The sequence below is a fragment of the Podarcis liolepis genome (genome assembly GCF_965112155.1).
Source record: "Podarcis liolepis genome assembly, chromosome: 3".
Lineage (NCBI taxonomy): Eukaryota > Metazoa > Chordata > Lepidosauria > Squamata > Lacertidae > Podarcis > Podarcis liolepis.
The window spans coordinates 28618820-28638424 of record NC_139557.1 but is presented as its reverse complement, the minus strand read 5'-3'; the positions used below and the strand labels follow the sequence as shown (position 1 = coordinate 28638424).

The following is a 19605-nucleotide window of genomic DNA, read 5'->3' as shown; positions in this document are numbered from 1 at the left end:
TGAAAACAGACAAACACCAAGGTGGGTGGGAATGGGTTTCAGCCACATGGCTGTGCCAATGAAAGTCAACGAAAAAAATGATTGCGCATAAACAATTACAATATGCTAATCCATGTAAAGCTATTGTAACGGATTAACGTTCGTTAACATGGCTGCTGAGGTAGTATTTGGGACTGTCAACGGTGGCAAGGCATTGGGGAAGGGAAATAGTCTCCTGACCTAAGTTTTTGTATAAAAGAAGCCTATGCACAAATTTACTTGGTGATAAAACATTACCTTTAAAGGAAATCGCTGAAAGTCTGTCCAGGCAGAGAGGGCACTTGCAAACAAAAGAATAAACAATTGGACGCTTCCCCGTGGATTGGCATCACTTTGACCATGTTGAGAGCACAACAAGGCCCCTCTATTCTGATTAATAATAAATAATAATAATAATAATAATAATAATAATAATAATAATTTATTTATACCCCTACACTCTGGGCAGCTCCCAAATCGAGTGTTAAAAATACAGCATTAAATATTAAAAACTTCCCTAAACAGGGCTGCCTTCAGATGTCTTTTAAAGGGAAGATAGCTACTTATTTCCATTTCCTTCACATCTGAAGGGAGGGCGTTCCACAGGGCAGGCGCCACTACCGAGAAGGCCCTCTGTCTGGTTCCCTGTAACCTCACTTCTTGCAATGAGGGAACCGCCAGAAGGCCCTCGGCGCTGGATCTCAGTGTCAGGGCTGAACGATGGGGGTGGAGACGCTCTTTCAGGTATAGAATGCATTTGGGGCATACAAACAAGCAAAAGGGAAGCCCTCTTTGTAGACATCCTTATAGGGAATAACACTCAAGCAGAGCTGTGCTGAGTAACCCCTCCCACTTGAACCCACATGCAGAGTGCTAATGCTTAACACTTGTACAGACTTCCACACAATCTGGAACCCTGAGCAGCCAAGGTTCTAGATCACATGGGAGTCTCCTGCCTTCCTGCAGTAATTTATGTTCTCCATGTGGATGCCAGGGGATCCACTACTGAGGGCAGCCCAGTTTCCCACGTGTATGTGCTTACTGTGAGCAGAACACCCTAACAGTAGAGACGATTTTGGGGAGTGGATAGTCTAGGAATCCAAATGCTAGTATCTGGGCACCTTTATTTCCTTTTGCCCAAGTTTACACGTTGGACAGCAGTGGGGGAAGGGGACCAGGCCACCTAATTGCACAGATCTGCTTTGAGATATAATAGGACATTAGCAGTGGGCGCGATGCATCCGGGAAAAGCTGAAAGGCAGCCTGTCTTCATAACTTCGCATTTTACTGCAGCGTTCTTGCTTCCACCGCCCACCGCCCTCCAATTATACACATGCAATGAGTTTAGCTGGTGTCATTTTATCACTAAGCCCCAAATGTGTTCAGAACAAAAGCCATCAAGACAACTTAGCTCAAGTGCGCTGCTATTTGCAGGGAGAAAACCCATCTGAATAACTGTGATTGTTTGTACATACTATAAGCTTGGCAATAGCTTCAGGGATGAAGTTGGCTGTAGATCAACACAAAATCCCTAGGGTGATAGCCAGGATTTGTTGAAAACAGACCAGCATATAAACTCGTACAACGTAGTAATTTTACCATATGCTCATAATTAAAAAGCTTTTTATTGCTCTAAGCTCGAAGAACATTTACAGATTAGCAGGAGTATGTACAACTTCTGAAACGATCCTTTCCAAAACAGAAAAAAGGCTAGGCTTATCCTAACTTGAGACACTGAGTGTTGAAGCTGTCGCCCTCCTTGAGAGCCACAGCTTCAAGCAGAGCTTGCTTCTTCTGCATGCTGCGAGAGGACTCGAGTTCGTACATGGTTGTCAAATTGAAAAGGACGCTCTCGTGGAGGTAGTTCCTCGGGTCCTGCTGAACCATTCCTTCCAGCTGCCGGAGGGAATCCTTCAGTTTCCCCAGATAAAGCAGACAAACTGCGGCATTGTTGTTAGCCTAGAGAAAAGGTACATTAGATTCATCCATGGAACAAAAAAAATAATGCACTTCAAGATATTAATTCTAAGCACACTGTAATTTGCTTTTTCCTTCCGAGCACGCTAGAGGGTCAGTCCTTAGAATATCGTCTGTTTGCCAAAAGTCTTGCAAAGAAACTTGAAATGGAGGCCGGGCACCAGTATCACTTAAGCCAGTGTTTCCCAAACTTGGGCCTCCAGCTGTTTTTGGACAACAATTACCATAATCCCTGACCACTGGTCCTGCTAGCTAGGGATCATGGGAGTTGTAGTCCAACAACCCAACTTTGGGAAACACTGACCCAAGCAATACTGCTCTGCATCATTCATTTGCTTCCATGAGGTTTGCATAAAAAATCCAACCATCCTAAAGCGCTGAGAAACGTTACTGAAAAGTGTTGTTCTTGTAAAATTTACTGATTTCCCGGGAGCAATGACTTGCCTATGCCATGTTCATTTGTGCAACGTTAATTACAGTTTGGGGCAGCGGACTCTAGAGTAGGAATGAGGAACTGGTGGTGCTCCAGAGGTTGTTGGACTCAAAACTCCCATCAGCATGGTGGGAGTTACAATCTAGCAACATCTGGAGGACCATTAATTCCCCATCCCTGCTCTCAAAGGATGCCGTTTTAGAAGCCTATGATTTAGCTGTAAGACATATCCTACCACAGCATTGGATGGGTCAACCTTCAAAATCTCTGTGAAGAATTTGTGAGCTTCTGCAAAGTTATTCTGACCAAGATGGAGGAATGCTCTGGAATACAAGAGAAAAAGAGAGTGTGCTCCTTTAGAAGATGAAAGTTACTTAAGAAAACTCAACGTAACAAAGACATTATAAAAGGTGATGGTTCATCCTTGTTTCCTCAAATTTCTGAGTGCTCTTGACTGCTGATCTTACAATTGCCTTGTAAGACTGCCTTGATGTTACAATTTAGATTTCAGATTAAATGCGTAGCAAACGTATAGCAAAGCAAAGCTAAATTCTAACGATGAAAGGAACTGATGATCATTTCACATGTCATGCAGAGTGCTGCAACAATCCTAGGTCCTTGTCTAGAATACTATACGTATATGTGCTGGCTAACAGGTTTCCTGCATTAAATCCTTTTAATTTGAAATATAGTTAAAACATTTTAAGTGTACACCTAAATAATGGATGTGTGAACCGAAGAACTTTTTCCAGCCCAATTCTAAGCATATTTAATCGGCAGTAAGTAGGGATGTCAGAGAATTCCAATGAAAACAGAAAGGGAAGTGGAAACTGCCAAAGTTTGCTTATTTATCCCATGTTTGGAACAGAAATCAATCCAGCAAATGAAGGTTTTCAGTTTGGTTGTTGCTTTCAGCCTGATAACTGATATTCCCCACTCCCATTTGCACTCTGTGTCTTTGCATTGAAACGAATGGGGTGGAATACTGCAAAGACAAATTTCTTTATGTAATTAATCACATCAATAATGTAATTTGCACACAGTGAGACAACTAATGTAGTTTCTAGAGGAAGGCGAATTGCAGCAGAACAGAAACACTGTTGCATAAATCAAATACAGGGTGAAACAGAAAGCAGCACCTTCTTATACCCCTAGTAGTAAGTTACACAGAGTGAGGGATAGCTCAGTTAGTAGAGTGTGAGACTCTTAATCTCAGGGCTGTGGGTTCGAGCCCCATGTTGGGCAAAAGATTTCTGCATTACATGGGGTTGGACTATATGATCCTTGTGGTTCCTTCCAACTCTATGATTCTATGAATGGGACTTCCTTATAAGCACATATAGGACCACAGCATTAAGCTATGCTGGAGAGTGATTTGAAGAGAAAGGTTTGGAGTGGACAAGAAATACTTTTCAAGTCAGCTCTTGTAACAAAGGAACTAGAACTCCGTCAATCTAAGATAACATGACTACACCATGTTATACAGATCTCAAGGGCTGGTAGATGCCAATCAGTCTTTCTTCTGACAGTTGTAGCTACATAAAAGAGAAATGAAGAGAAAGGGGCATTCTCTTGGGCCCCTTAATGTTCACAGTGCATTCTTTGCAAAATCATGTTTAAGATTAATTTAGCTTTTTTACATTTCCCACCTGTTCATTAAAACCATAATTTGGTTCTTCAGCCCATCCAATTTCTGAGTCACTTTCTCGACGTCTTGAAAATACTTTTCAGCCATTTTTATGTCTCCAATCTGGGTGGCACACACAAAAAAATATTGTAAGAAACATTTGCTGCAATTAACAAAGCACACAAGGGAGGCATCAAAAAGGTAGGTTTTCATACAAGAATACCTTTCTGCACTGGGCGGGGGAAGAAGGAACGTACAAGGAATATGAACAACAAGAAGTAGTCAAAAATACACGTGACTAAGATTAGTCGTTTTGCCTCAAAATCATAAGGATGCCGTTCCATTAAAACATTTCACACAGAAATTGATTCAAGATTTTATTGCAGAATCAGAACTCAGAAATATTTCTTTTTTTTAAAAAAAGGATTAAATTGATATATGCCTTCCACAACCACAATGACTAAAGAAAGTTAGGATATGTGCTGAAATCCTGACTTACAGGAGCAGCATGTTTTCCTTTGGTTGTAGAGCAAGCTCTACTCTTTTGTATTGACACAAATACTTCACTCTGAATTTAGCATCGATCAGGCAAGCTTTCAGCTTTCCTGCTTCCAGATGCTTAATATCATTACTCATTTAAGAATGTACTGGTTTCTTTCTAAAAAACAAAATAAATAAAAACAAGTGGGTGATATCCAACTAAGCCATACATAAAGCAGACCTGAACTTCCTGTTACTTAATTCCATTGACTTCAGCAGGTCTCTTCTGAATATGACTAACACTGGATTATAACCTAATCCATCCCCCAGCCCCTCATTTGAAACACTGCTCTGAATAGTGGACAGGAACGTAACTTCAGAAGGGATAGCCAATCAATGATCTGCAAGTCCATCTTTTGCTGGAAAGAGGGAGAATTGCTCCTCAGCTCAATACCCTTGAGCAAGGTTGCACAAATCTGCCTCAAATTACGCACAACTGTGTATACCCCAAGTTTCCTGCAGCCTGATTTAGGCAGTGGCTTTCATGCAAACCATAGTTTACACAGCACTTGCCATTTATAGCATGTTCCTTTTCTTAGGTTCACCAGTTTCTTGGAAAAGGGAAGAAGTTGTTTTTTTGCGACTGGAAAGCTCAACGTCGTCTTCAATTGATGAGGAAAAGAAAAATGAGACCACTTTCCAGTACAATTTTTGTGTGTGCAGTGAAGAAAGGAAATGAGATAGAGAGAGGTGTTGCCACAGAGCTTTTTTTTTGGGGGGGGGGCATGAAATGCACTGTACAATTCCCACTTTATCTTCAACGCAAGACAGGGTGGAGAGTTGTGAGTTCCAGGATTGCTGCTGGAAGGAATGAGTGATCAGGCCAAGACAGGGCTGTACATCTCGTAACCCTGCCAACAGCCCCTGGGTCACATAGTGTTAGCCTGCCAGGTTTTCTGCACAGTCCAAACAGGGAGAAAAACCAGGAGGCTTTTTTAAAGCCTCAGGCAGCCTGTCACACAAAACTATAGGGCTGCATTCAGCTTGATGAATAGTAAGCTACCTCTGCCACCCTAGAAGCAAAGAGTTCACTGTCCATCTCCTATAGCTCCCTGTACGTTTCCGAGCACAATTCAAAGTGTTGGTGCTGACCTTTAAAGCCCTAAATGGCATCGGTCCAGTATATCTGAAGGAGCGTCTCCACCCCCATCGTTCTGCCCGGACACTGAGATCCAGCGCCGAGCGCCTTGTGGTGGTTTCCTCATTGCGAGAAGTCAAGTTACAGGGAACCAGGCAGAGGGCCTTCTCGGTAGTGGCGCCCGCCCTGTGGAACGCCCTCCTACCAGATGTCAAAGAGAACAACAACTACCAGACTTTTAGAAGACATCTGAAGGCAGCCCTGTTTAGGGAAGCTTTTAATGTTTGATGTATTACGGTATTTTAATATTTTGTTGGAAGCTGCCCAGAGTGGCTGGGAAAGCCCAGCCAGATGGGCGGGGTATAAATAATAAATAATAATAATAGTTATTACTACTACTACTACTATGTCCAACCCCAGGTTCCAAGTATTTTGCAGTTCTGGGAGTGTATGAAGAAGTCGTTTTGCAGCAGGGCCTCTGTCCCAATATCAGCATCTACAGGTTTTTGCAAATGCTGATGGAACTTGTTTTCTCTGCAACTTAATTGTAAGAGGACTCGGGTCTGGGGCACTAGCTTCAGCACTTTTTGATGTCGAATGCTATGTACTTAAATATTCCCCGGGTGGGATTTCACTGCTGCATTACATTTTATTTAAATGGTGGTTCTCTCCCATCCTTGCCCACCACCTCAGGGAAATGCTGGGATTTACATTCTCTCTCTCTCTCTCTCTCTCACACACCCACCCACCCACCCACCCACCCACCCAATTTCATCAGACATGACAAGGCAAGTATCTTTTTGGAATTTAACAATGCATAAGACAGTGAAACACTGACAAGGGAGAAAAGGCAACATCTCTGGTGCCGCCGCCCCCAACCATGTTGAGGAACAGCCGCATTTTCAGCTGCCACTGTTCCAAGGTTATGTAAGGCAGGCCAATAGGTTTCTCGTGCTTTGTCTTCATTTTTTTTGTGGCACTTGAAGGAAAAAGGCCCCGTTCTGACAGTAAAAACCACTAATTCAAGAATATCCAATAATCTCTCTTCCCTCAAGGCCCCCTGTAACAGCAAACACCGAGGAAGACAAGATTCCCTTCAGAGCCTGTTAACATTGCTCTTTGAATTGGACAGACAGATTGCTCCTCTGAGACACGCGCCACTCTCCTTGCATTCTCCCCAAGGTTGGGCATGTTGTCTTTGCAGCAAGCCCAGCCTCTGATGAACCTCAGAGCAAGAGAGCATAGCCAGGAAGTGAACTCTGCTCTCTTGTGTGCTCCACTGAGACCCAGAACAGCCAGCTGCTATGGAAAGGGCTTACAAGTCATCAATAAATGTAACATAAACGGGCACAAACTATTTTTTCCTAACACATCTCTACTTTATGTTTTAATAATCTTATTTGATATACTCCCAATTATTTCAGTGCTTCTCCAGCTGCAGACAGCCTTCAAATACCAACCATTTAATGATGGATAGAGAGAGAGATAGTTATTATACTTAATTCGAAAAGCTTAAAGGTAAAGGTAAAGGGACCCCTGACCATTAGGTCAAGTCGTGACCGACTCTGGGGTTGCGGCGCTCATCTCGCTTTATTGGCTGAGGGAACCGGTGTACAGCTTCCGGGTCATGTGGCCAGCATGACTAAGCCGCTTCTGGCGAACCAGAGCAGTGCACAGAAACGCCGTTTACCTTCCCGCCGGAGCGGTACCTATTTATCTACTTGCACTTTAACGTGCTTTCGAACTGCTAGGTTGGCATGAGAAGGGACCGAGCAACGGGAGCTCACCCCGTTGCGGGGATTCGAACCGCCGACCTTCTGATCGGCAAGTCCTAGGCTCTCTGGTTTAACCCACAGCGCCACCCGCGTCCCCTTTCGAAAAGCTTACTGCCAGGGAAAACATACAATGGTCCCATCATGAATGGGAGTAACAAACCACAATCTCCGACCTAAAGAGTTTGGTCTGAAGCAGAGTTCGTGGTTTGTTTCACTTCAAACAAGGCCATGATGTGAAAGCAAAGCTTGTTTGGTGTGAAACAAGCCATGATCCCCAGTTGGGATGTAAGGCCAACAATTACATTAGGGATCATGGTTTGTTGCTCCCATTCATGGAGGAGTGAAGGGTTTATTTCGAGGTATGGATTGGGTCATAGCGTGGTATGGTGACTGGCTATTGGAAAGTAGGCCTTTCCAGTGATGGTGTCTGGCTGTGGAATGCTCTCCCCAGAGAGAGGCAAATCTGGCTTCTTACTAGGCTGTCATTTTGGTGCCAAAAGGCCTTATTTTCTCAGGCTTTTTGGTCTGCTTTAGCTGCCCCATGAACACTGTTACAGTTGTACCTTGGAAGCCAAACGCCTTACTAGTCCATCGTTTTGGCTCCCGAACGCCACAAAGGCAGAAGGGAGTGTTCCGGTTTGCAAACATTCTTTGGAAGCAGAATGTCCGACGCAGCTTCCGATTGCGTGCAGGAAGCTCCTGCAGCCAATCAGAAGCTGTGCCTTGGTTGTAAAAACATTTTCGGAAGCCGAACAGGCAACCAAGCTACGACTGTATTGGGGAGGTTCTTTATAAATATTCTTGATGAATATTTAAATCTTGCCATTTAAGTGATAAAAAGAAACCCTGAACAACAGAAAAGGAGGGAAACAAAATCCGAAGAAGAGGAATAGACTGCCTTGTCATGTACAAGTTTTATAAAGAGCTCAAACTTCAAAGTAGGATGCCCAGAACTCTTAAGCACATGCTTCGATTCAGAGCCGCTCTGTCAATGACTGATGGGCTGTGGCTTGACAAAAGTGCAGAAGAGCAAGCTAACCATCCATGGGCAATGGAATGGGGCATCTAGGTATTCCCTCCCGCCATTGTGGTGTGGCAGATCTCTCCTCTTGGAAGGCAGGAGGGGCATGGAGAGTAAAGAGCTAAAGAACAATAAGTGCCGATTGGTGCAGAAGACAACCACTAATGTTTTTTAAAGGGCTACAGCAGGACAATGGCAGAAAATTCAAGTGGCTCATGCTGGGAATCTGCCCACTGTGAAACTGTGTGTTCTCTCATTTGCACACGCTCCCACTCCCACTCACATTCGCCTTGAGGGCCACTAGCCTGAATACTAAACTGCAAGTTGCAGAATTGGAAGATTCACCCGTTTCCATGTACAGAGAGAGAAATGTGGATTATGTGTGTCACCCCATTGCAAACTGACTGGATGTACATTTAATTTATAGCAGAGGGGGGGAAATGTGTCAAGTGAGAAACGTCTCTTCAAAGCACAGCTTACCAAATATCAAGTATCATTTTAATGAGACACAGGCTTTGTTGTTTAGACTATTACATGCTCCTTTCAGCAGAGTTTGGCAGTACCGGTGGTGCCTGGTAACCTACAAACAGCATTATTATGCTCTGGATGGAATAATAATTGAAATGCTCAAGAAAGGCAAGGGAGAAAGTGTCAGGCAAATAAAGACGAGAACGTTCTTCCCAAACTTCCTTACATGCCTTATCAAGTTTTGTATTCTCAGTTGCCATTTAATTAGCCATCTCTGTTCAGACCTTTGGGTGTTAACTCAACCTTCTGAACTGTTGAGTTTCCCGTTGTACCATTTGGTTAATAACCAACACATCAAACTATATACAAGCAGGGGACTTTTATCGCACTCAAATATTTGTTCTATTGTGGTCAAGAAGGGCTGTCACTTGGGCTTTATTCAGAATCAAGTATATACCTGCAGGAAAATCCTCCCAATTCCACTCAACAGCTGAGGCTCTTGCTCCGGGTAATATTTGATGACTGTGTGATATGTCTCCACAGCAAGCACGTAGTCCTAGGGGGTAGAAAGCACACACAGAGAGATGCAAGGTCAGCAGTTGCTCTTTGCTCTATGCACGCAGCAAATGCACGATAAACAGATGGAAGCAACGTAGTTTAAAGATAGAAAAAATAGGATGGTTGAAAACACAAGGAAAGGGTTGCCCCTGTCTATGACTAAATGCTGCTCTGCTGGATTTAGCAGGGTAAGGGAAGACACTTGGATTGTACAAGAAGATGCACGACCAGGTTGAAGACCTCACCCATTACGTGAGCAATGGGACAGCTGTGAATACAAAGGAGACTTGAAATAAAACCAAAATATCTCTGCCCCCCCTCAAAGCAGAACCAAATATATCTGCCCACTAAGCAACAGCTTTGCATTTGCCAAAATCATGCACAATGGGCGTACGTGTACGTACACACACACACACACACACACACACCTCCTTCACCATCTTTCTGTTTGGCAAGTGAAGCCTTCTGCACAGCCAAGTCAGATAGACTGCCAATGTTCTAAAAATTCCTCTTGCTGGGAAAACAGCCACTGCTCTTATGATGAGGAAACAGCCACAGTGGCTAGATGAAGGGGATTTTAAAAGGAGCTCAGGGCAAACGGATGGGGATTTAGCAAACAAGTAGGGATTCCTCCCACATTAACACTTAGTGTTTTTGAAGAGATGATTGTCAAAGAATGCTTTCAGAACGTTTGTTTGCTTCCTGGGTGTGGCTTCTTGACTGATAGGTCTTGGTCTTGATTTAAATGTACAAATAATGAAAAGAAAAAAAACTAAACTTAAGCTCAGCGCAGAAACAACAATGCAGAGAAGCATTATAACACATTGGGAGGGGGGCAATATTTATTAGTATTCCTAAGCCAACACATTCCTAAGGCTCAGAACATGTTTTAACATAACACAACAAACCAATAGATACATATAACGTAACTTTAAATGCTTAACCCTGACCAAATATGAGAGATACTACAAAGGTTCTGGGCATTTAACACAATGGCTCAACCAGTTCTATGCAATGGCTTTGACCACTAAATAACCCGTGACCCCATTCAAAGGACTCCATACACTAGCCTGCGTGCAATCTAATAAAAATAATTAAATAATTTTATTATTAATACCCTGCCCATCTGGCTAGGTTGTCCCAGCTTCTCTGGCTGGTTTTCGACACACATATAAAAACATAATAAAACATCAAACATGGAAAAACTTCCCTATACAGGGCCGCCTTCAGATGTCTTCTAAAGGTTGTATAGCTATTCATCTCCTTGGCATCTGATGGGAGGGCGTTCCACAGGGTGGGTGCCACTACTGAGAAGGCCCTCTGCCTGGTTCCCTGTAGCTTCACTTCTACAGAACTGGAGGCGGCATACCTCTAACAGCTGCTGAGATCACGAATGGGGGAAGTGTTGCTGCACTTTGGTCCTGCCTGTGAACTTCTCAGAGAAGTATCTGGCTGGCCACTGAGGGAACAGGGTGCCGGACTAAATGGGTCTTTGGTTCAATCCAGCAGGGCTTGTCTAATGATTTCCCTTTTCTGTTCCCGGAGCTCCTTCTGAAGGTCTGAGCTCAGGAGTAGGCTTGGGGCTAGCTGTGGTCATAAAGTCGGGAAAGGGTCTTCAAAGCCATTCGGCACTTCCAAGCGCTCCTCATTCAACGGTTTTGAATTCAGAAATTTATTCTGGCTGCTCCCTCCCCAAGGAGCCAATAAATAATTGGGTGGTATATTTAATGAAAAACAATGAAAATAAAAATCAATCTTGCCAACTCTCTTTTTCTTCACCGCCCCACAATCAAGATGCTTCCATGCTTTATCGTAGTCACACTAGACTGAGATGTGAAGCCAAAAAAACTACTGCATTTTGAAGCAGACCTGCCAAATGTTTCTGAGAAGGGGATATACCCTATCAAATAGAAGAGCAAGTTTAATGAACATTAAAATTTGACTCCATTTGAATACTATATTCAGCTGCAGGGCAGAAAGCTGGAAGTCCTTGTATTCTTCTTTATCTTTCTTCCCCTAATCTTTCTTCTCTCTCGTCTCTCAATTTCTCTTTCTTTAGGTTTTCCCTTTTCTTGTCCTTTCTTCTTTCTGCCTACGTTCTTTTTTACACTAAGTAGCTGTTTTATATCAGTGCATTATTTAAAAAATACTTTGTAATGGGTATGTATTTTTGTATATCTCTGAATAAGTATCAATAAATAAATTATATAAACAATTGACTAAGAGTGGCCAAAACAACTCTAAACTTCAACGCTGATGTCAAGGACAAAATTTAAGCAGCACTTTAGAATCCAGTTACATGGGCTTCATCCCACCGAAATTGCTGGTCTTAAGAAAATAAGTTGGGGCGCAGAATGGCGGCCCTTGCCTGTGTACTGATTTAGTCATCAATGGAACAGTTCCAGAATTCAAGAAGGAATACAGTGGATATGACAGCCTCCAGAAGCATTTTTTCCTGTTATTTGTGTGGCAACAGCAAGAGACAGGCTGTAGCCAAGTGGTATTACTGCAGCATAATTTAAGAAAGATTTATGATGTATGTCTCCTTTAAATTAGAAGACAGAGGCTCTAAATCAAGCAAGAGTCCTTAGGCATCAGTCTCAAGCCTGACTAGGTCAAGCAACTCTCCTTTCTCTGCTGTTTTGGTTTCTTGAGATCCAAATGCCAAAAAAGAGAGAGAAAACGAACAAGTTTCTGTCTTAAGAGTCTATTAATAGCCAGCAATATGAAAGGGAAAATAAATTTAAGCAAAAACTGAAAAGCAAACCTTTACAAGAACAGTTCAAACGTCTATGTTTTTAAATGCAGGGCAGTATTTCCAAAGTGTTTAACAATTTAAACCAGGCAAAACACACACACACAAGTGAACTAATGTATAGCTCTCTTCACACTTACCTTTCTAGTAGTACTGGAAGTAAAATTGAAAGCATACGTTTTTCACTTATTTCCCACTATGAAGCAATGATCATCAGCGATATATGTAACAATTATTACATCCGCTCATGACATGCACATTCCTTCTACATGTAGAACAGACAAGAGTCTCAACTCAGACATGCTCTCTGATGTGGTACAGTCCTTAAATATTGGACCACTTATATGAAAAGTTGTTGTCAGCATCTGCCTCTCTAGGGAAAACCAATATATTAGGGCTTCTAGCCAAACACAAGATGAGCATACATGTGGTTGTCCCACATCCTTTCATGAGACAGTACATATTTGTAAAGAGATTATACCATGTGCCTTTCCTAAACATCTGAATCAGCTGTGTGTGGTCTGGACTCCTCAAGATGCTACAATGGAGGGCAAGGAAGAATGTTTCCTTTGGAAGGGATGAGCCACCAAGAACTTGCTCATTTTGCTAAAGAAAATGCCTTTGGAAATCGCAGACCCAGAGTAAGGTAAAGGGAACCCCTGACCATTAGGTCTAGTCGTGGACAACTCTGGGATTGCGGTGCTCATCTCGCTTTATTGGCCGAGGGAGCCGGTGTACAGCTTCCGGGTCATGTGGCCAGCATGACTAAGCCACTTCTGGCGAACCAGAGCAGTGCACGGAAACGCCGTTTACCTTCCCGCCAGAGTGGTACCTATTTATCTACTTGCACTTTGATGTGCTTTCGAACTGCTAGGTTGGCAGGAGCAGGACCGAGCAACGGGAGCTCACCCCGCTGCGGGGATTCGAACCGCCGATCTTCTGATCAGCAAGTCCTAGGCTCTGTGGTTTAACCCACAGCATCACCCTTCTAGACCCAGAGTAATTACTCGCAAATAAGCAAACTGCCTTGGCTCCGGATCTTTCCTCTTCTTCTCCAGTTCTGACTTTCTTTAGGCGATTCAGTTGGGAACTGCAATCCTGGGAGTAGAGCAAAGGGTTCAACCTTTCTCCCTGAGCCATTTCCCCAACTTAAATCACTCCATGATACAATCTGCCCCAGAGGGGGAAACGTACAGGTGAAAATTAATGTTCATTTGTTTTCCCCTTAATGTTACTATTTATTTATCTCAGTGCTATCAGTAAACACAAACCTCCGCACCGGTTTCATAGTTAGATGATTCTTTTATATCTATATAGTGGGTGGAAAAGGCAAAGGTAGAATGCTCAAGAGAAAAGAAGGGGGGAAATGAAGGAGGATGGAGATCTGCAGTAGTGCTGGGGAGAACTCACCTTCCAGCATTCAAACACAAAGTCTTTGTTCATGAAAAAAGAAAACAGCCAGAGTTATTTTCCAGTTAGGTTGTACTGCTGTCAGGATTACGGTGCAGAATGCAGCCTCTCAAGCATTATGGGCAAATACTGGCTATTTGTGAAATTTATGATAAACAGCCCTTTGTCAATTTATTTGTTGAATTTTATTTATTTATCAGATTTCTCACCTGCCCTTCAACGTAAGGTCCCAGGGCAGGCTACAGCCAGATAATATGCAGTTACATATAGACAGAGCTGTTACAATTATAAAACAGGAGACTTCCTCCAAATGGAACAGAAGAGTAAAACTCTTCATGCAAAACCCTTTGATCTGTAAGTTGGAGGGTTGATTGCAAAAATGAGGCATAACTGACTCCAAATCCCTTTCTCCATTCATTGGGGCTCCAGACTATCGTCTGTGGCCTCCTCTTCGCATTGGTATTTAAATGGCATGCCCTCATTCCAGTGTTAAGAGCTCACTCCTAACCAGTTAACGTTTGGTTTTTTTTTAAGGTGCAATACTGCTATTAATCCAGTTAATAGCAAATGCTGTTTTAATTAGACTGGTTACTTATACCTTCTCACCAATCTCCACATCATCATATTTTCCCTGTGTTCTTCATTAGAAAGAATCTATTTCCAAAATTAGTTAGAACACAAGCACTAGAAAACAGCACTTTTTTTGGGTGGGGGGAGGGAGGGATGTCGCTAGATGGTGGTATATTGCACTTTACACCGATGACAGAAGAAACAACAACAACAAAATCCTAACTTTTATTTATTACACGTGAAATCAAAGCTGACAACTAAATGATTTATTTGAAAGCATGAAAAGTAAAAAAAAAAAAAAAGCGCCCAATTCTTGTAAACAAACACTCTTAATTACCTGTACTCATGTGATTTTAATTTTTACCTGTGTGATTTTGTGATTAATTTTCATTATGAAAATTAAGGCGAATGCTTTTATAGCAACCCCAAATTACACATTACGTTAACTGGATTTCTTCATTAACTACATTTTTTGAAAGGGGAAAATATGTAAGGGGAGGGCAAGCTTATTTCTCCCCCTCCCTTATTCTAAAAGGCACATGGTTCAACACTGTATAAATCCACGGCGTTTGCAGAAGTGCAAATGCGCATGGATGGGGATACATGACTTATGAACGTGGTGCCACGCTGCGTGTCAGATGTGAATTGGGAGCGCGACTATTCCACAAATGGCAGATAACGCTGTTGATTCAGCAGGGTTGGGATACTTGTTCACAGCAGGGCAGGGCGCAGCTCTGCGATTCCAAAATGAGACAAACAAGCCATGTTCCCATGTTCCCACTGTGCCTCATGCTCCCCACCATAGGGATGCATCTGTGGAGAAGGCACGCCATGTTCTAGAGAGCACCTTTCTCAAGGAATTTTGGTGCACCTGATGGGACAGTTCCTCTCAGTCCATTGCATCAAGAGATGGCTTACTGCAAGTTGTGGGAAGCTTTGGGGGGGGGGGAGGCGAGGGAAAACCGAAATTAAACGTCCTACCAAGCAACAAAGCCCCGCAGTTTCCCTGGATTGTGGCCACAGCCTTGAAATCCAATTTCCTTCCTTGAAATTTGTATGTGAACATTGCTCTCGGCGGAAGAATCTTCCATGGAAATGAACGCCTGAGCTGGGAAGTGCAGACAGCAATATTCGACGGGCAAGTTGCGAGAAATTTTTTAACAAGGGCTTAACGCTTGAACACAACGCTGCCAAGGCAGAGATCGGAATTCTCAAAATGGTCTTGGAAGGCTGTGTTTAGAGATGGCTGTTTATGCAAACCATGATTGCATTTGGATCTAAGACTGAGTTGCGGTGCTTCAAAAGAATTATAAAGAAGGGGGGAAAGTAAAACAAACAGATGGCCAGCCGCTACTAAAGGGAGATGATACAAGAAAGATTTAATACAAAGAAGAGGAGCAAGGGTTGAATGTAGAAACAAAGACGTCTATACAACCTGTGTATTTTAAAAAGGAATATTTTAAAAGGGATCTTACTTTTGCACTTTATTATCATTAAAATGCTAAAACAATACTTTCCTTGTTTTTTAAATGATTTCTTGTTGCTATGATCTTCAGACTATTACAGCATACTGTTGCTATTTCCTGCCTAGAACGAAGCATCTTTTCCTCTTATCACTATTAATCACCTACGTGGTACCACTGCTCTGCCAAGTATGCTAAAAAAAAAAAAAATTTCCCCCCTCACCAGGTCTTTTATTATTTGACTTCCATTTGACAGATATATTGGATTTGAACCTGTCTCCAGCAGTCAGAGTTCACAGTATTCTTTGCCTCTACAAAAACCAACTTCTCATAGAGTTTCTTGAAGACTACTATCACTCCTTCAATAAACAAAAGCTTGTCCATTTCAAATAAAACACTGACATTGCCAGCGTTCAATAGGAAGGAATTCATAAACGCAAGCTGGCGTGGTTGTTGGTTTGAAATGCAGCTGTGTGTGAGAAGCTACGTGGCAATCTCTTTGTGGGGAATGGCCTCTCATGCTGTTCCAGTAATCTCAATAATGGCATGGTAAACGCCAATTGATTGATTGATTGATTGATTGAATGAATGCATGCATTTTGCACTGGCTAAGAACCAGTGGGGACGTGGGTGACGCTGTGGGTTAAACTACAGAGCCTAGGACTTGCCGATCAGAAGGTCGGTGGTTCGAATCCCCGCGACGGAGTGAGCTCCCGTTGCTCGGTCCCTGCTCCTGCCAACCTAGCAGTTCGAAAGCACCTCAAAGTGCAAGTAGATAAATAGGTACCTCTCCGGTGGGAAGGTAAACGGCGTTGTAAACGGCAAAGGTAAACGGGAAGGTAAACATGGTGGCCACATAACCCGGAAGCTGTACGCCAGCTCCCTCGGCCAATAAAGCGAGATGAGCGCCGCAACCCCAGAGTTGGTCACGACTGGGCCTAATGGTCAGAGGTCCCTTTACCTTTAAGAACCACATATAGTGCTGCTTCACACAAATGGTTTGTTGTAGTGTTATCCGCAAGTTGGTTTCAGTCATGTTATTTGCGTATACTGCTTCTCTGCATGTGCCGCAAATAAAATGGTTCATAGCAAAGTCCAAGGAGTCTCCAAGTGATGCAAGCAGCTTGTTGAATGGGGCTACTTTCAAGTGACGCAAAGGGTTTGTTTCATGTTGCCAACTCCAAATGATTACGTTTCATGTTGCAGCCCTGCTGACTTTCGTGCATATGGATTGCATTTAAGGATTGTCTGTTAAATGTGCATGCCAGGTTCTAGAAGCGATGCAATTTATCAGGATAATTAACGAAATACAGGAGCCTAGCCTTTTCAATCATTAAAAATTTCTCACTTGCAAAATTATCCCTCCGCCATTCTGAGATTTACAAAATCTGCTCAAGCTGTGTGAGTTGGCATGTTAGCCATTGGAAAACAGGCCAGCTATTTTCTCAGGACGGGTTCAAATGCTGCAAAACTGTCTGTACAGGGATCATAGATCCAGTAGAGAGGAAGAAACTGAACGCAACTCACAACAGAGCATGGCACGTGAATGGCTGCTGGGGAAACAAAGCTTTCCTTCATCTTTCCACGCAGAAATGTTCTGGGTGAAGGTGTTGAGAGCTAGCTCTTAAGATTAAATCAAGACGCCGGCCTTGTTTGGACACGTGGACTGATTTCAGCCTTTTGAAAAAAGGACACCAGGAGAACAAGGCCTGGGAAATTAAATTTACTCAACCACGTAGAGATCTCAGTTTCAAAAGGACCTGAATTAGCTCAAAGGTATTTATTCATACTTGCCAACCTAGCAGTTCGAAAGCACGTCAAAGTGCAAGTAGATAAATAGGTAAGGTAAACAGCGTTTCCGTGCGCTGCTCTGGTACGCCAGAAGCGGCTTAGTCATGCTGGCCACATGACCCGGAAGCTGTACGCCGGCTCCCTCGGCCAATAAAGTGAGATGAGCGCCGCAACCCCAAAGTCAGTCACGACTGGACCAAATGGACAGGGGTCCCTTTACCTTTACTAATAGCCGTTGTAACAAAAGGATCTGAAAACTCTTGAGTTAGTAAGCCACGAGGGAATCAGTGTCATGGCATCATAGAGTTGGAAGGGACCCTGAGTAGTATTTAAACACATTTAAATACTACATGTCAAGTCTGAAACCCGTGGCATCGTCAACAAGTGGAAGTAGAACAAACGTAAACACCAGGCATGAAAAAGGGAGTGAGAAGGCATGAAACTGACGGTGGTCATAGCAGGTTGGAAATCCAGCCATAAAAATGTATATTCTGCCTCGTTCTTGCATAGCTGCTTTCAGCAGCTGCATCCGGCTTACACCCCACGTAACGGCACGCAGTGATCTAACTCATCCTCAGCCTCTCTGAGAATCTACTCGAGTATATATGGTAACTGCAATGACAGTACCCACCTACCTTCATCATTAGCAGACAGTTTGCCGTAGAGTACATCACCCGGCCCAGACGTGACCTCCACAGCTGAACGGAGGCTGTAAAATGAGAGCAGCTTGTGAATGTGCACAAATAAATTAGAAGCTCTTTCCCTAGCCATCAATTATCAGTCATATGCGTTCTGATTTAAATGATTTCCCCTCGTTAACACCGCTGCATCTCGAGCGCAGTATTGCTAGCATTCTGCTAGCATTGCACGGAAAACCCCGCACCCTCTCGATAGCGCGAGGCTTGATTGGCGAGAGGAACAGACTGCCGGAATAAATGAAGCAATAACGCAAAGCTGGGAAACGACCTCTCAGGTTTTAGCTCAGGCAAGGAAGCATCCATTTTTTCCCCGACAGCAGAACAAAAGGCGGAGAGGGGAAAGGGTGCTGAGTTATCGCAAGCAGTAGTTTGCAACCGTGTCATTAAAAGCTTTAAAATCTACACTGCTCAGTTCCTTCAAAACTGACCAGCAATTCTTTTTAAAAAACCTGAATTTGCAGCCAGAGCATGAATGTTGAAGAGCTATCTTGGTCTGGGGTCCTGCACTCTCGCCTCTGGCATATGAGATGCTGCCGAGCTGGTCTGACACCCCTACGCTACTGGAACACATGGGGTTTAAAGGCTGCTGCGTATTATAGCAGCAGCAGCCGATCTCTCGCTCCCTTCGCTTGCAGACAGGTTCCTGCTGTGTGAAAAGGAATGGCTCACATTGATTGTTTGCTGCTTAAAGGGATCCGAGAGTCGCAAAGCTGAGCCTCTCCTGTTACAAAATGAGCGCTAGGGTAAGGGGTGGGTGGGGGGAATGGTTTCTAATTTGTAGTTAAATATGTCCAGGGCTGCAATCCGAAGCGCACTTAGGAGGACGTTCTGCGAGACCCACTTCTGATGCAGAGGATCAGGCTGCCAATTTAATTGCTTTCAGGGTGAAGGTGATGACGATGTGCCCATGATTGTGGTTATCACTCAGAAGGAGCATCGCAAGGAGAGGAACCGAGAAAGAAAGGTGCAATAGAATTGCCGGAATGGCAAGGAAATGTGCCCCAATTTTCCTGTCTGACACAGTATGCTCTTTTTATTGCTGCAAACCTTTGCGGGGTTGTTTTTTTTAACTCCTTATTAATAGCCACATCCAGGACTAGCAGAGAGTTATTCATTTAGATTAGTTCAAATGAATGCCCTGCCCAACCTTTGAAACTCAAGCCAGCAATCACCATTAAAAAACAATAATTATGTGTGTTTCTATCATAGGATCCAACTCCTAGGGGCAGAGGCCCCTTCATGCGCCCCCCTAAAATATTTGAGGTCCCCCGAGTTGATGGGCATTGCCATTCAAATGGTGTGTGTGTGCCATGTCATGTGATCAGTTATGTGCATCGGGGCTTACCTACCTGCCCCCCAATATTTTATTTAAGTTGGCACCCCTGGCATTTTTATTCTATGCATATGTGTGAGTACATGTGGG

The 19605-nt window shown here is 43.4% G+C and overlaps 1 protein-coding gene across 11 annotated transcripts in view; it reads right to left on the bottom strand.

The window, feature by feature from the left end:
• Positions 1 to 1624: 1624 nt before the first annotated feature.
• TRAPPC12 (trafficking protein particle complex subunit 12) overlaps positions 1625 to 19605 on the bottom strand; it is a 208379-nt gene continuing 190398 nt past the window's right edge. For 9 of the 11 annotated variants that reach the window (XM_083495570.1, XM_083495562.1, XM_083495565.1 and 6 more), the window contains 5 exons: positions 18120 to 18193; positions 9395 to 9493; positions 4078 to 4178; positions 2664 to 2751; positions 1625 to 1977 (listed from right to left, as the gene is read on the bottom strand). In XM_083495570.1, the coding sequence (XP_083351696.1) occupies positions 1735 to 1977; positions 2664 to 2751; positions 4078 to 4178; positions 9395 to 9493; positions 18120 to 18193 (605 nt within the window). In that variant the 3' untranslated portion in view covers positions 1625 to 1734. The remainder of the gene's footprint in view (positions 1978 to 2663; positions 2752 to 4077; positions 4179 to 9394; positions 9494 to 18119; positions 18194 to 19605) is intronic. The other 2 variants (XM_083495566.1, XM_083495563.1) reach the window with 1 other exon arrangement.